Consider the following 17,428-nt stretch of genomic DNA (forward strand, 5'->3'; position numbering starts at 1 on the left):
TCATGTATTGTCGCAATAATGTTTATTTAAATATTATCTGATTCCCTCAGCACTTTTATTATTTACCAATAGAAAAAATGACACCATTACTTTTCTCTGAATTTTTAAAAATGACTATAATGCAATTAAATTACTGAATTCATTTATATTTAATTGTATTTTGGTTTTAATGTGCTATCGGAGGACATTTCTTTCCACGACTGTTAGTTTTCTATGCAACATAAGAAAATCTAAAGCTATATTAAGGAAATGTATTACATGGGCAAGACAAAGTCTCATTAGTGTTATTTATGGCATGCTGAAACCTCATTAGAAGAAGGTAGGCTGGATTCAAAAATGCATTACTGAGAATGGCTTTTTTTTTTGGAGGGGGGGTTAGGAGAGAAATTGCTTTTATTGTGTTTCTTTATCACATGCAGAGTGGTTAGTGGACATGTTGGTTTCTTAAAGCGTGAAGTAAATTAAGATAGAAGAAAACGAGTAATTAATCTAAGTGGTAAGTATAACCTCATTACAGATTGAGAATAACCTGCACATGGTCACAAGGAGTTTCTGTTTACTGATCACCTTAGTTTCAACTAACCATTAATTTTTAACTTCTTGCACTGGAGGTAAAAAGTGGTATTTTTCAGCATGGTAGTTTGCATCTTAAGCAGTAATGATGTGCTTTTAGTGCACTTCAGACCAGGGATGAGTGAAACTTGAGGTGCAGACTCACAAATAGCCCAATTTAAGTAGTAGTATTTGCTCTAATGAGAGCTATATATCCAGTCCTCTGTAAATATTATGTGGTAGGCATATAAGGAAACCATTATTTGCAAGTAAATGAGAACAAAAGGAGAGTCCCTGAATTGTCAGTCTCAGACAGAAAAGTCATTGTGTGCGGGCACCATCCTTCCCAAGTCTGTACTGCTGCCATTACTTACCAGTGACTTACCAGCTATGAGATGAAATCCCTCTTTTCCTGCAGACTTCAATCCAATGCAGGCAGTGCAAAACAGATGTGAACAGTTAGCTCCCCTCTCCACGTGCTCCTGTCGCTGTCAGCTCCATTCCACAGCTGACAAACCCGCTCATGTCGGTGCTGCTCCTGACAGCAATGCTACCTTTAGCCACACACACTGTTCGGCCTCGGTGTGCCAAATCCAGTTAATGCCAATGCTACATGCAGCTTCTGTGATGGTGTGTAGCTATTCAGGCTTCTGTGCTATGCCTGTTGTTGAAACGTGAGTACCTGCAGGGCTCTTACAATCAAACATCTATTCTTATAGTAATAGCTCTTTCTACAGCCACTCCACACGTGCAACTTGTGGTGGCAGCTGTAGCATTTATGGAATGCAGGTATGTGTTTATAAATGCTAACTTACACCCAAGGCTGCATCAGCTCCATGAAGCCTGAAATGCTGTCCATGTTCTCTCTCCATATGTGCTAAACGCAGGATACTGCCTTAGGGTTCCCTACTTGTTCAGGCGGCCTTTGATATTAAGACACAGCTTCATGACAGAGTCACATAATTATAAATGTAGTTAATTACCAGGTGGTAGGTGACTAATTCTAGAGTTTTTCTATGGACTAAATCCTTGCTTTCCCCAATCCATTACAAAGGATCTAGTAATTGAACTAGGGTCTGTGCCTTTTCCCCTGCCCTCCGTCCATGTAGTCACATTGCCACGCCCTTTGTCTTCTCCTCATGGATGCAGTGGACATAGCATTGCCTTCCCATAGTACCTGCTACATCTGAAAAGACGACCCTTCTGATATTTTCCCTGTATTGAAACTGAATTCAGCCAGGGAAAAGAAAACACAATACGTTGTTTCTGGTAAAGAGAGAAGTGAGTAGAGGAAAGCAAGGAACTGATGCCCACGAGCTCTCTGCAATATCTTTCTTCCCACTTCCACAGAGATGAAGAATAAGGAAGATGGCGTTCTGCTTATGCCATGGGGAGATCAAAACCATGGGTATGAGGGTTGTTGTGAGATAACCAGCTTCACTCTTTCCTTCCTAGCACAGCAATCATGTACTGCTATGACAAGGTCTAAACTTCCCTCCTCTATCTCTACCCCCCTTTCTATCTGTATTGCAGTTAATGAGTATATTTTGCCATCCAGCCCTGTAGACTGACCAGTGCAGCATCCTATGTGACAACACAGAATGTAGTAAGAATTACTAAAGACACTGCTGAACCATATTCATGATGTGCTTGTGTTCACACCCTTCTTCTGGCTGATTCCTTGCTCTCCTATAGCAATGCAGAGTGGTGTCCAGAACATTCACAAACCACTTAGAGCTGATTATAATCCTGTGTAAAAAATCCAGGCTCAGTGCTGAAAACAGGTGCAGTACTGGGGCTTCTTATCCAAAAGACCTGTGTTAGTAGAGGCTCTGAGCCACCCTTGACTTTTGAGGTGGAAATATCCTTTGTGTTTGTAGCAGCCACTTGCAAGGTGAGCAAGGATTTCTGGTGGCAAACAACTCAGCATTATCTCAATCTCTCAGTAATCCTCATGTCTGATTTAGCCAAACTCCCTGAGAAATCTATGCAATCTTACTCAAGACCACACGGATCTTAGCAGAGACTTTGCAGGAGTTTGACTTGGTAATTTTTGAGTGTCCCATTTGTCTTTTTGTCATTTTGAGTGATAATGGCATATGTTTGCCCTTCTTTCATGTTTGTGTTGTGTGGGGATATTGTTGCAATTGTCTTTAATAACAGTCCTTAATAGCGCTACAATCTAAGGCTAGTACATGCCGAAGATAGAAAACTCCAGCCTAGGAATGCTTTGGGTGACTAAGATAAATGCTTCTGTTACAGTCATTTATTTTTTACATATATTATTGTGAAAGGGGTAAGCAGAGAAACAATGCAGCCCAGTCAGAGGGCTCTTACTCTGACTTGAGCCTCTCTTTGAGGGAAAAGGGAACATGCCAGGTTTCCATTTCCATTCAGTCTTGGAGCATTTGCACCCTCAACTAAGGGGAAAAAACAACAACAGAGTAGTTTTCAAGTGCAGTCAAATTCCTGGCAGACTGTTACACTTCCACAATAATCGTCACATTGAGGACTGGTGTCATATGTAGATTTACTGGCAGTACTTGTGCCTTCTTTGCAAAGAAAAACAGGCAAATTTCCTTCCCATTTGTCTCTGAGGAGGACATGAGAAGAAAATGGCAATGAGTTTGATTTTTGCTTTTGTTACTTATCACAGAATGAAGGTCTCTCCCACAGCAGTATAAAGAGGTAAAAAGAACTTGCATTTGTCACCGGGAAACCTGCTTCAAGATTTGATGCAATATATGGCTTTAAAGATTTATATGTCTCTCTTTCCATCTGTTCTGTACATTGTTAGTGTTACTTATCTTCTACTATCAGAAATAGAGCAGGCTATTTGTTGCTCAAGTGGCTGTGATGATTTGCGATAAATTAATCTTTAGACATTTGGAAGTTCTCTACCATGTCAACATTGATAGGGTGGAGAAAGTGAGGGTTATTATTTTGCAGGAATGCCTGCTTTTTGTCATAGTGCCTAAGAAAACACAGCATAATAAATGAGAGAATGTGTGGAAGACAAGGCTCTGCCTCAAACACTTCACAGCAGTCACTGTCCTTTTATAAATGGGAAATGAAAAGTTGTCATTTGTGACCTTACTGAGTTGGGCGCTCTTGGTCATTAAACAGAAAGTGGTTGTGTTGGAGCCAAATGCCATCCTTTCTTCTTGTAGTGTTCATTTCAAAGAATGTTTTTTCGAAGAATTTTCAAAGAGCGGCCCAAGCTCAGCCAAGAATTAGTGAGAAGAAGAGGGCAGTAAAACTGCTGGTGAACCTGATCCAGAGAACAAAGCAGAATCAGGTGGCCTATTCAAAATCAAGTTTGTATGCTTGGCCAGCAATACTGAGATGATATTTGCACCTCGGACATTTTCAGATAGAAAAAAATATATTTTTATGGAAGACGTTTTACTTGAAAACTCCCATCCTGTAACCTGTGCTACTCCTTACTATAGTCAGTTTCATTGTTAAATCCAGGCAATGTACTAGTTAGCTCTGCAAGAAGAGCAGTGACTATGTAAAAAGGAATTGAAATATTATGGTTTTGCTTTTCTTTGTGGTAATTGCTAGTTCTCCAAACATTTTCAGGTTATATAATCATATCACAGGGAAGAGAAAGATGAGTGGGTTTTTCTATACTGTCTTGCTGCTTTCTAAGCAGATCCTTGCATTCAGGTCTTCAAATTTGTGTGGAATAGTAAGAATAAGAAAGGAGAATGGGTCTAATCCTTCTCCTTGCTCTTTCCTTACATATATAATGTTTTTTTCTGTAGCCTGTGTATTTCTCAGTGATGGGACCAAGGATGTTCTACAGGATATTGTTTCTGATGCATGATTTTCAAGATGAGTACATAGAGGATCTCAAGATGAAAGTAAATGTCATTCATTTGTCTTGCAAAGACCCCCATGTCAGCTCTCTTCATTTAAATCCCACAGTGGGTCTGAGTATAACAAATACCAGCTTGGCATCAGTAGGAGCTTTGTCCCTGCTTTGAAAGGAACTTGTTGATGTGGAGATCTCGTGTCCCTTGCTGCAGAGTACTGCCAAACCCTGAGAGCTGTAACCAGGGACTGCAACGAGGAAGTTTCTTGCAGCACATTATTTAGTAATGTAATATTCTGTACAAAGGCCAGTTGTTCAAGCTGTAAATGGAAGACCGAATTGGCCCATAAATTTGGGTCTTATTGATGTGTGTTGCTTCTAATATTTCTATAGGGAAAAACCCACTTATTGATCACTTGGGGCACAGACTTACTTCTGGCGTTAATTTAGTTGTAGATTAAGTTGGAATGTATTACTTTCATAAAGATCCTGAGTGGCTGGAGTCATGCAGAGACGTGGAAGCACAAATACCAGCCGACTGTTCCTGACACTGAAATAGCAAGCAGCACTAGTGAACTGGCACGCTTTCAGGTCAGTTTCCATTGAGAAGGCTTATTACAATAACAAACAACAGATACTACTTTAATGAAATAGATCTCATATTCAAGCTGCTCAGGGATCATCCTCAAAAGTCTACCTCTAGGTGCTTTATGATGAGTAAGGAGGCTTCAGCAGAGGATTCAGGCTAGTTTATGCCCAGTGCTGGAATGGATGTCACAAGGAATTAACAGAGTAAATGTGTGAAGCCAACTATAATCTTAGTGGGAAGTATTAGCATTGCCCAGAAATGGTATCAGTGGCAGCACAAATCTCCTGAGAGGGGTCAGGAAAGGGCAGAGTAAGATTAAGGCCATCTCACTGCAGTAGCTGGAAATCGTGGCTGTGCTGTGGGTGGCAGGAGAAGGGAGGGGACTGTGCCTACATTTGTTTGGGCTCTCCTGAATCATTACAACAAATAGGCTTTACCTGAGTCCTATGAGAAATACTGATAGGCATTCTAGATGTAGCAGAGGATGCTAATATCCTCTTTTGTATCCACTGTGCTTGTATATGGAGAAATGAGTTGCTGTCTTCAGTGTCCTGCCCACATGAAGGCAGGGCAGAACTGTATAGCACAGGGTTCTCTGCTGGCCTGCAGTGTGTGGATTTCTCCCCTCACAAGTTGATGGGGGTGCTTCTGCACTTGGAGGAGAAGATCTGATCCTGCCAATGCTACTGTTCCTGGCAGTTCCTCCAGACCCTGCTTAAATGGGAGCACTGGCCCAAAGACCATTTCACCAGGTTTTGCTTGTGGTCTGGAAATACATGACTTACAAGTAGTAAATGACAGTGTTGTTTAGGTAAAAAAGATACAGGTGAAGAAGTTGTGTTCAAGGAAAGACTGGATGTTGTGTTGAGAGACATGGTTTAGTGGAAGCTATTAGTAATAGGTGAATGGTTGGACTGGATGATCTTTTAGGTCTTTTCCAACCTTGGTGATTCTATGATTCTAAGTAGGATTCATTCCTGACGTTCCTCTTTCAGTCTGCATGCACTGAAGATTCTAGATGCATTAGAACCCTAACCACTCAAAATCCTGAGTGCTGCTGCTGCTCTGACACCTTCCTTCCAGTGTAAAATAATATCACAAAAAACAGCCACCCATCCGAGGCAGGGACCAGCAAGGAGCTGCTGCACTCCTTCAGAAGTGTGACACACCTGTGTGGAAGGGATGGAGCCTGCTCCCTACCATTGCTACCACGAGGAGGAGCAGGTGACGGGAGCTCTGAAGCACTCAGACATGCCAGCATTGTGTTGGGTCCCGTGCTCCCCTCCACTGGCACGTACCATGGAGCAGAGTCTGTGTGAGTGCTATCTGCTTTAAGCCTGAATTTCTTATTATTGCAGCTGCACAAACACTTCTGGAAAGTTGATATGTTCTTTCCCTCAGGCACTTCTTTCAGCAATGAGTTCCACTTTCTAATTACATATTTTGCAAAAAGCGTTTGATTTTGTTGGTTTGAATCTGCCACCTTTTGCTTTCATTGCATGTCCTTTTCTTTTTGTTTTGAGAACCAGGAAGAGTGGACCTGCTGTGTTTTTATCATTCTCTCTTTCAAAAAATTCTATCATGTCCTGTGCTAGTCATTTTCTTCCTTAAATTAAAAAAAATAAAATAAATATTTTTTTCCTTTCACTTTTCCTAGGGATTTTCTATAGTCTATTTTCATTGCCCTTCTTTGACCTACTTCTGCATCGAGGAGCAGGAATACCATATACAGTGTTCAGTATGAGGCTGGAAGACATATATAAGCATATTTCCATTGTGTGTTCTCTCTGACTTGTCTGATATACATGGTAGCATCATGTTTGACCCAAAGCAGAGGTCTTTGTTGAGCAGTACATAAAACCACAGGACTTTGTGTTAGCCACTTATTAGCCCCAGTGTAAAGCTTGGAGGTAACACTGCTGCCCAGTGGGCATGGAACTACCCTGATGCATCTGGACAACTTCTGGGCCTCCTGCCCTCAGGTCTGCATGGAGTTAAGTGGTGCTGAGTAGATCTGGCATCTTCCATGGAGACAGTGTAGGCATTTCCATAGGGGGGATGCATGTACCCCAAGGGCATCCCTCTGTTGTGTGCCAGTTACTGGGACTGGGAGAACAACTCAGACTGAGGGAGATTTGTTAGAGTTCAGCCAAACTGCAGCTGGTTGTGTGAACTTAGTTGTTAAAAGACATGGAATGATGGATATATGTCAGGACAGAAGTGGTGTGTTTCCATGTTACAAAGGGGCCTGCTAAAGACAGAAATGCACACCTTCATTCACAGAAAGACTGCACTGAGGGCAGACCCACAGCTGTTAGAAAGCTTGGAGTGAGCACAGGTCTTCTGTTTCCTGTTCTAATGTCCCTTTGGCACTGTGGTGTTGCTGCCAGGTGCCTGGCATAGTGCCATGACTGTGGGTGTCATGGTCCAGAACCACACACGAAGGCAGGTCTCTACATATGTGGTCTGTTCAGGCCACTGTGCTGTGTTGGCTCCCTGCTGACCGGGAGGACCTCTGGATACTCCTGGGGCATCTTCAGTCGGTGATGAGGAGATCAGTACACTATTAACTGTTCCTGGTTTTAGTGTTGATAGTGTATTACTATCTAGGGATCTAAATCTGAGCCAGGGCACAGCACAAGCACGCTACAGAAAATTGGCCGCTGCCTTTTCAACTTAAGCCTGGAAAATCATGAGCATTCAGAATGAAGAGGAACATGTTGGAGTTAATATTTCATTCTCAACTTGTGTCAAAGCAATTTAGTTGTTCTCTTCCTGCTCCTCCTTTCTGTCCCCCTCGTTTTCAGTGGTGTTGTTTAAGGACAGAGCTTCCTGCCTTTACCCTGAATTACCTTCCTTTGGGGCTTCAAGTAAGAGTGGGGTATTGCTTAAACATAGGGGTTTTTCTATTTTAATTTATTTTGCTTGGTAAAGAATATTCATCACTCATTTAATTCAGAAGGTACCTATTGATTCCTTTCTCCTCATTTGGTATTTTCTGACATTTTATAGCGCTTGCTATTGATTTATACAAAATCCGTAGTCCAAACGTCCCAAGGAGTGCTTTATTCACTTGTCATTTGCTGTTTTTCTTAACTAATAAATTTAACAGCCATGTACATCCAGTCTGTTAAGATCTCGTGGCTCTACTTTCAAAGAAATGACAGTCTGGCACTAACAAATGAGTAATCCTTTCAGTCAGGAGCATAGAAATTGCAAGATCGGCAAGACAGAGAAACAACTGCTCCTTGACTGGTGAGAAAGACAGAGAAACCTCCTCTACTCAAAGGACACTTGGGCTAAGGTAGGGAAAATATAGCTCTGCTTCTGCTCATGGAATGTCACACATTGTGGGACTCTAATGGCAATGTTATTTATAGCTTGTCAACAGGTAATAAATTTAAGCGGCACATGCAGCAATATATATATATGAGAGCAGGTTTGTCTAAACTGTGTTGATTGGCTGTGTTGTCAACTTGCCAGGTGCTATAGATAGTTCTGCAGAGGTGCAGGAAAGTGGAGGCAGGCATTGGGAGGGTGGTGTGTCCAGCAGCTGCTTTCAGAGATCTCCACATTGGGCTAGCACTCCGGTTGGTATTTCCAGAAGCGATCAGGGAATTTCTTAAGTCTAAGTCTCACCAAAGGTCAGCAGATTTAAGTCTCCTTCATCACTGGTAGCTTCTAAGCTCTCTTTGAAGCTTGGTTTTGGATATACAGCTACTCAAATAGGAGCTTTGTGTGTGTTAGGTAGATGTGAGATGCAGCACACATCCCTGGAGCTGGGAGAAGTGGGGCTCTGCAGGCCACTGAACTCTGGGGAGTTGCCCAGAGGCTCTCTTAACTGCAGAGGGAATGGGCTGAAGTGAGCTCACCTCCTCTCCAAGTGCCCTCTTTCCTCTGTTGTTCACTGAATGAACTTAGATATGAGTTAGATCATAGAATCATAGAATGGCCTGGGTTTAAAAGAACCAAAATGCTCATCTGGTTTCACCCCCCCTGCTTATGTGCAGGGTCACCAACCACCAGATCAGGCTGCCCAGAGCCACATCCAATCTGGCCTTGAATGCCTGCAGGGATGGGGCATCCACAACCTTCTTGGGCAACCTGTTCCAGTGCATCATCACCCTCTGTGTGAAAAAACTTCCTCCTGATATCTAACCTAAACCTCACCTGTCTCAGTTTAAAACCACTCCCCCTTGTCCTGTCACTATCCACCCCCATAAGCAGCCATTGCCCCTCTTGTTTATTTGCTCCCTTACAAGTACTGGAAGGCTGCAATGAAGTCTCCCTGGAGACTTCTCTAAGCCAAACAAGCCCAGTTCCCTCAACCTTTCCTCATAGGAGAGGTGCTCCAGCCCTCTGATCATCTTAGTGGCCTTCCTCTGGATCTCAGGGAGGAATCAGATCCACTCAGATGACATTCCAGTGACATAAAGCAGGTGAGATGAGTGTCCTCAGCCAGATCGGTCCTTGCCTTGGTGTGTCTGGGACACATCCTGAGTGCAGCAATGTTGACAACATTGCCCTGTAGACTATCCTCCAGCATGTTGATTCTGATGTCTGAATGGGAGCCTGCTTAATGAATTAGCAGCACATGTGAGTAGCTTTAATGGAGGCTGTGTATGAAATGGCACAGCTACAGCTTTGATTTGGTTCAGGTAAAACACAAAATTTACCCTCAGTAACCACTGTATAGTGAAAAGTTTGAAAATTCATGCATTTGTGTATTATCATGCAGTGCTCCTTCATCTGGGTTGTACTTAAAGATGTTTATAAGCTATCTTCCGTCTCTCAAAAAGCACCAGAGGGACTTTTTCAGTACAGATCTCATGCCTCCACAAATTAAGATGCCAGCCGTGAGTCTGGCACTGCAAACATGCCATGTGCTGAAGAGTTAGAATCTAGGAAGCAGAAAGGCATGAAGATGTTCTGCTCTAAGAGATCCCTTGAATCACTTGTTAAGTAATTCTCACCATAGTCCACTGATGAGAAAGCTGCAAATGCTCCATCTGTGAAGGCCTTCAAGGCCATGCTGGATGCGCCCTGTGCAGCCTGAGCTAGTGGCTGGTAACCCTGCCCAAGGTGGGGCTTTGGAACTGAATAATCATTAAGGTCCCTCCAAACCCAAGCCTGTGATTCTATGATAGTGGGATTGCGATGGATACCCATGGCAGAAACACAAAGCCACAGCATGAATTTTATGCAGAAGAGGCTCCGGACTTCAGTGATCAATTCATGTGTAACTGATAACAGAGATCAAAGTTGGGTCGCAGGAGAAGGAAATGAAAGATGGACATTTCCGGACCCTCAAGAGAACACAGAGCTTTGAAGGAGATATGTTGGATCATGATTGGCCCCATGCTGTGTCCAAGCTGAACTCAGCACAGCTTCCAAAGGAGATGGCAAAAATTGCTTGTTTTTCTTCTTTGATTTCTCCACAGTATAGCTGCATCCTCCTGACCATATCTAATGTAGGTAAAGCTGCCAGGCTTGGGTGAATAGGCGAGGAACAGCGTGAGCCTGAGTAGCCAGACCTTACTCAGCAGTAGCATCCATTTTGTAGGTGAAATGTTTTGAAAAATCAGTATCTGTTTGGGTAGCAAGTCACCCTTAATAAAACCTTCTGTTTTCCTCACTTTGTTCCTTCACACTGCTGCCAGTAACATGGTGGTATCACAGTAATAAATGGTGGATGTATTAAAAAAATTACCCCGTGCTTACATGTAAGACCAGTGCTCAGGATGGACTTCTGAAGCATCCTAGCTACCCTTGTACTGCTAAGTCTGTATTCACAATAGAACTGCTCTTGCTATTTGGGATGGAATTGCAGCAAAAGCCCTTTAGACTCTGAGGTGTAATATGCAGAGATGTTTTGTTTAGAGTAGTGTAAAATCGAGTATGTTGTATGAACTTCATGAAAGGTACATTTGAGCTGAGTACTGCATTATGGAGAATGATATATGGAGCTTCCTTAACTCGGCGGAGTTAGATGTGATTCTTAGCAAATAAGTGACAGATTCATATGTAGGGGAAAATTGAAGTTCTCATCTATATATTGTTTTTATTATGTTTTCTTTGCTTCAGGCTCTAACATATCAAAGACACTGTGAGTGAAAAAAGTGGTTTGATTTCCATCAATAAATGTCTTCATATTCTTGCAGCTCACACACAATTTGTGCTGTTTCATGGCTGTGAAGAAGACAAGTGAAAGTCACGAAATAATTCATTGCAATCCAGAGCAGATTAGATTTGAAGCATTGCTAATATTTACAATTATCATCAAGCACTTTCTGTGCAGTATCTGTCTTAGATTTAGAATTATGCTCCTGGCCCAGTAAGAATATGCTGGTATGTTGCTTTGCATCTGTCTTTGCCATATGCAGAGTCAGAAAAGAATTCCTGCTGCTTCTTTTTGTTTATTTATTTTTTATTGTACCCCTACAAAATCAGAGCAGCTGTTGCTGAGATGCTGTCTTTCACAAATGACTACACATAAAAGAGAGCTGAACTCATCTCAAGCATTTGTCATTGCTGGTTTTATACTTTGTTATCATCAACCTCGGGAGGTACGGCTGGGTGTTGGCAGTGTGTTGGCCTGTTGTCACCCTGCAGCTGTGGTTCAGGTGCTCTCATGCTGCTGGCTGTGGTTGGCAGTGCCAGGGACTGACACCCTGCTGGGCATAGGAGTGGGCAGCAGGGGCAGCGATTTTGGGTCACCTTTACTTGATGCTCCCAGTGTTGTCCTAAGCCAGAATTATTTTTATTTCTTAACTTGGCCAAGAAAGCAGAATTATCCTAAGTACCTTCATAACGAAAAGCTCCTTTGTGTTTCCTTTGGTTCTAGTCTGAGTTGCCTCTTTGTTAGCATCTGGCTCCTTCCCGTGCTCATATTAGTTTACCTTGTGCTCTCCTGCTCTAAAAATAGAATATCCATATGTGTAACAGAGCCCGGGGTTCGCACGCGCCTGTTGTGTAACACGAGTCCTAAAGTCAAACCCAGCGCACCAGCAGCTCTCACTTCATAGTCCCCAGATCTTCAGATAGTGCGACTGTGTTTAGCAAGAAGGAGAAAGGGGAGAAATGCACAAGGAGGTGAAATTCTCAGCAGCAAGGAGAGGCTCTTGATGCTCTTGAGCTCATGCTGAACTGCAGTTTGCACGTCATTTATTTGCACATGAGGTTACCGTGGAATGCCCAGAATTTGTGAAAATTCATATTTGCTTAACCTGAGGAAAAATGAAACGTTTGCAGCAACCTTAAAACAACAAAGGTGCAAAGGAAGGGGCCTTGGTTGGTGTTTCCACAGCCCTGTGCAGGGGGCTGGCCTGCAGGGTCTCAGCTCAGGTCCAGTGACTGGGGGTCAGAAGCAAGCATCTCTGGGAGTAAAAAGGAACCTGAAAAAGAATACTGGCATGATTTTAATGAATGTTAAAGATGTTGCAGTCCGTTGTTCTGACAGGATGGGGTTCTTTGACTTCAAAACATGCTTAAGAAATAATCTTTTATTTTCCTGTTGAAACAGTACTTCGGGGGAAGCAGTGTTAGGTTCTGTTCCTCAAGGCTGGCTGGAATCTCAGTTGTCTGAGTGCAGTGAGTTCAGCGTTCTCAGCTGCTCTGTGATAAATGCCATAACCACACAGCAGGACAGGCAGGCTCTGTTTTATTGGGTTTGGTTAAAAAAACAAAACAGCCAGACAACAACAACAGGAAACATCCAAACCTAGACAGTGTTTTGAGGAGTTGGAGGGGAGACTGAAGTGTCTCCTGGTAGGGTGAAGGATAGTCGTGCTAGGTTAAGGAGTGATGAAGAACACAATAAACAAGGCTTGACGTGAGCAGGGTATGCGGCAGGCGTCTTTAGGTGCGATGCACGGAGAGCAAGCTCCGGCAGTGGTGTTTTCTTAAAAGAGCCTTCTCTTGGGACTAATTTCTCTGGTTTGGGGTTGAAATACTTGTGTCCTGCTGAACCCGTTTCTGCATTGCTGAACCTGGTCTCTGAGAGCTCAGCAGCGCTATGGTAATGAGCCCATCTCTCTCAAAATGGCCTGTATTATTATTCATGTTTATTGGCTGCAGAGCAGTTCGCGAAGCACTTTTCAAACAGATACACTGAAATATTTTCTTTGAACCAGACCCAGCAGCTATTTGTATTTCCTTTGCTTGAATCCACACCCCTGATGCAGTCTTAATTATAACAGCAGCAAAGGAAACAATTATCGCTACGTGAGGAATAACACTTTGGGGAAACGTGCCCAAACGCCTGGGTTAGCTACGAGCCCCGCTGCACTTCACCCTTAATTAGGGCTATGGCAGAGCATCTCCAGCCCTCCCTCATTACCCCGTGAACTCCCGGGCTGCAGCGAGGCGTTCGCTGGACCGCTCGGAACGTGTCAGACGGCGGCCGCGCGTCCCTGCATCTTTTTGCATGTGGCTGCTCGGTGCCGACCCTTCCCTTCCCCTCCCTTCCCTTCGCCCCCCTCCTCCCAGCCTGTGCTGTGACATTTCCTTCATGACAGCCTGTCTCCGAACTGCACTTGCTGCCGCCTTGGTAAAGGCTTACAAAGAGAGTGTAACAGCCAGTGGCCAATCGAGTTTGTGCAAGCTACATCAGCTATGGATGAAACATCCACCAGAGAGAATAAGGACTTAGAAGAAAACTGGATAAAAGGGCTGCGACGGGAAGCTAGCTGGCAGGTTAGTGATACAAAGACGAATGCTTGCAAGTGGATTAAATCTAAGCACTTAAAATCTCTCAACTTTTTAACCGAAGCGTAGGTGAAACGTGTGTTTGTTTGTAGCACAGCGTTGTCTGAGAGCATATTCCTGGGAGACCGGTGATCACTGTGCTCTTATTTTCTTGGAAAGAGTAGTTGTAGGATTCCAAAGCCATCTAATCCAAATTGTAGGAGAAGCAAATAGAGTTTTATAAATCTGTAGGCATTACGAAATGTACACTTGCTTAAAAAAGGTGCTTGCAATAACAAGTCGCAGGTGCATGCTGTAATATCAAAGGAAATATGTGGCTGGTGTGTGTATATATGCAAGTTTATTCCATTAAAAAATATAATACAACACCTGTCATCCTGTTACTTAATTGTGTCATAGTAACTGCAGCAAGGGGTTTCTTTTAGCCTCTTCTAAAGAGGCAACATCTTTAAATGCACAATGCCTGTTTTCTTTATTATACTGGACTCACAATAGACATGCATGCAATTCAATCCGAAGGCAGGCAGTTTTCATTAAAGTGTGCAAAGCAATAATGTTTACATTATGCAGTACCTTTCTGGAGTTTGTAGAATTAGATACCATTTCAGACCTGCTAAGCCCCACTGAGTGGTTGTGATTGCTCTTTACATTATATCCTAAGCATCGTCTGTGCACTTTTTTTCTGCTCTATTGCATTTTAATTAGTCAATCAACAATATTCAAGAGATGTGTCATGAAGTTATCTCTTTTTTTCCCCCTTGCTGCTTCTTATGAGGGATTTTAAAAGAAGATTATTATTATTATTTTGGTGATGCCATTATACAAAATTCGGATGAAGTGTTGATTTGATTTGTCTTTATCAGGTGAAGCTGTGCTGGAGTTCCAGCTCGATAAGAGTTACTGCAGCAGCCTGAATGCTACAATGCATGCTCTCTTCCCACAGAAGCAAAGCTGTTACAGTTTGATACCCTCACCACAACTTTGCTGTAAAGCAGGAAATGCAAGTCTGTCTTCAGAGGGACATGATGCCCCATGTCATACTGTTCTTGGCTTTTATTGTGGTATCTCCTTGATCATCTATATCTCTAGGGAAATGAAATACATGGTCGAGATAACATACATACAGAAATAAGTGATTCCTCCTCCCTGAGTCCTTGTGGAAGCAGGGATGTGCCATTTGTGGCCCAGGCTGCCAGGAGAGAGCAGGTATATGTGCCAGGATGCAGAGGAGGTGGTCACCCCACAGACACAGCAGGGGAGAACACCGCTGCCCTGCAGAGCTGGGCTCAACAGGTGGGGAAGGAAGCAGGAGGAGAGCTGGGGCTGTGGAGGCACCTAGCTGCTTGTGCACACAATTAACCAAATGGGAGAGACAATCTACTTCTCTGGCTCTTGCTATTTTCGCTAGGTCAGGTGAGTGAACTGAGAGTTTAGAGAACGTGGGAGAGATTTTCCTGTAGTACCTGACTGGAGAGCTAGCACCTGTAGGTGCTACACCCGCAGCCCTAAGGTGCATAAAATGTAGGGCCTTATCTCTGAAGAGACAGTTCCTTTTCACCACTGTGTGTGTCTGCTACCTGTCTGCTCTTCCCTAAACAGAGATATTTCTGTTTCTAATTCTATCTGCCTCCCTCTTGGTTGAAGAAAGGGGATAGCGGTTGTAGATATTTTGCTCTGGGATGGAAACCCTGTTACCTCTGAGTGAGATTTTCAGAGAAGCCCCTGGGAAGGGGTTATCCAGTTCTCATTCAAATTGTTAATCATCCCATATTTCTTGACTCTGTGAGGTCTTTAGAAATCCCAGGATAGCGCGAGAGCATCAGTCTTAAAAGGAACTGATTTAGAGTGAGTGCTGCAGAGCCAAAGCTCCTCTTCATTCCTATCTGCTGGGGAGCTCCAAGGTGATGGTGTACATCCTTTCTTCTTAAATGGGACAAGTTTTTTTAGAGCTAGGCCCTTATATCCATATTTAGTTTCCTGAATAAGTGTCCTGGTTTTCAGAAGCGCTTGGGAAGCACTCCTGGGAAGCCAGCAGTTTCAGTTTCCTTGTGCTTCAACATGTGAGGCCTGTGCTTGAGGCTGCGTGGTGGGGGTACCGGTAGCCCCTGGCTGGGAGGTGGCTGGAGGGGCTTGGTGGACAGCTGTTAGCTCACTTTGAGACCAGTATTCAACTAAGGATTGCACCTCCTTGATCATGGCCACGGCTCTCCCCAGCTCACAGCCCCACACATCAGCTGGATGTGATTGGCCAGAGACAGGTTGTGTTGGCCAGCTGTGGGTGTGTGGGGTTGCACAGCTGGCCTGGCACTGTGCTGCCATTGCTGGGGAGCCAAAGGAGGAGGAGGAGAAAGAAGTGGAAGAGGTGAAGGCCAATTGCACGTGTCTCACTCTTGTTGTAATAGACGTGACAGTTTTGACTTGGCACTTGGAAAAACCAGGCCACTTATTTAGCAGGCTAAATATAGGTTAAGCAGCCTCGCTTGAGTATCCTGCTTTAAAAAATTCTGGTGATAGTCATCTCCTATCCTGCCTTTCAGCCAGCGCGCTCCTCATGCTGTGAAAGGTCTGTGCAGTAGCCCCACGCACATGAATAAACATCAGCTTGCAAGCGAGAGAGGAAAGCAGCTTATGGTTATTTCTTTCAGGGGGATATATAGTTTGGAAAATGAGGTGTGTCCTATCTCCAAAAGGAGTTATTTTTCTATTAGGTTAAAAATATATATATAATGAAATAAATCAGGGCTGAAATTATAATTCTGTCTTTATCACTTAGCTTTCACTTTTTGTTTTCTGTTCTCATCGTCTCAGACTTTGCTGTAATCGTGTATATCTATTTTTGATGTTTCATGAGAAAGGTGGCCCTCCTTACTTGTGTTAGCAGACCTTCAGAGCAGGTTTTCAAAACCTCGTCTAATCCCTTTTCCTGATGTTTCCTTGGGAACAGCTTCTGACATCCTACAGATCTATAGCTGTCACAAAGCTGGCACAGTTTTACCATAGGCCAGTCACATATTTGGGTGACCACAACTGTGCAGAAAGACTGAAGGTTAAGAAATCTATGCAGGTGTGTATGTCAATATTTAAAGAAAAAAAAATAAAAAATCCTGCATATTTATAGAGGCAAATGGATTTTGCTTCACATTTACACATGGAGGGAAATTCGTGCACTCAGATATGCAGGAGTAACTTCCATTGGCTTAAATGGGAATTTTGTTCCCATAAATGAGAGTGAAAGGTAGTTCAGAATATCCTGGGACAGGAGCAGTACACTGATTCCAGCAGCTTACTAGAGCAACGAATCCCTCTGCGGACATATTGAGATCTAGAAAGCCACAATTTTCTTCCTAATTGTTGGCTCAATTAGAGTATGGTCTCCATCTCAAACTTACTTTAAGCTTTGTCCTTGATTTGCTGAGTTGTTGTATAGCCTAAAATACAATACTGTGTTGGTGAGGGAAGGAGAATAGGGATCCTGAAAGAAATATTTCAGTCATTCCAGAATAATTTGGGATCTTTCATCAAGACAGGCATGCCGTTGATGAAAAATAGGTGTTTTGTCAGAGCCTTCAGCAGTCCGGTGATAGTTTTCTACAGGATAATAAAAGCAGGCATGTCCTGCCTTTTTCGTTTAATTTTGAGTTCCTGCGTGCATTTGTGGGGAGTGGGAGTAATTTGGCTCAAATGAGACCTTATCAGGCTCCAGCAATATGCTGGAAGAAGACACCTAGTAACGTATCTTCTCATTTACAGGATGGTCCCAA

At 43.2% G+C, this 17,428-nt stretch overlaps 1 protein-coding gene across 3 annotated transcripts in view; it reads left to right on the forward strand.

Annotated features, from left to right (window-relative positions):
• PPARGC1A (PPARG coactivator 1 alpha) overlaps window positions 1-17,428 on the forward strand; it is a 338,264-nt gene that overhangs the window by 161,838 nt on the left and 158,998 nt on the right. Inside the window, exon 1 of one of the 3 annotated variants that reach the window (XM_085545632.1) lies at window positions 13,332-13,655. The exons of the other annotated variants lie outside the window; for them this stretch is intronic. Within the exon in view, the coding sequence (XP_085401758.1) occupies window positions 13,575-13,655 (81 nt within the window). The 5' untranslated portion in view covers window positions 13,332-13,574. Of the gene's footprint in view, window positions 1-13,331; window positions 13,656-17,428 lie in introns of those variants that run through there. 3 annotated transcript variants of the gene reach the window in all.

The sequence above is a fragment of the Coturnix japonica genome, chromosome 4 (assembly GCF_054131305.1).
Source record: "Coturnix japonica strain WE chromosome 4, WE-NBRP24, whole genome shotgun sequence".
NCBI lineage: Eukaryota > Metazoa > Chordata > Aves > Galliformes > Phasianidae > Coturnix > Coturnix japonica.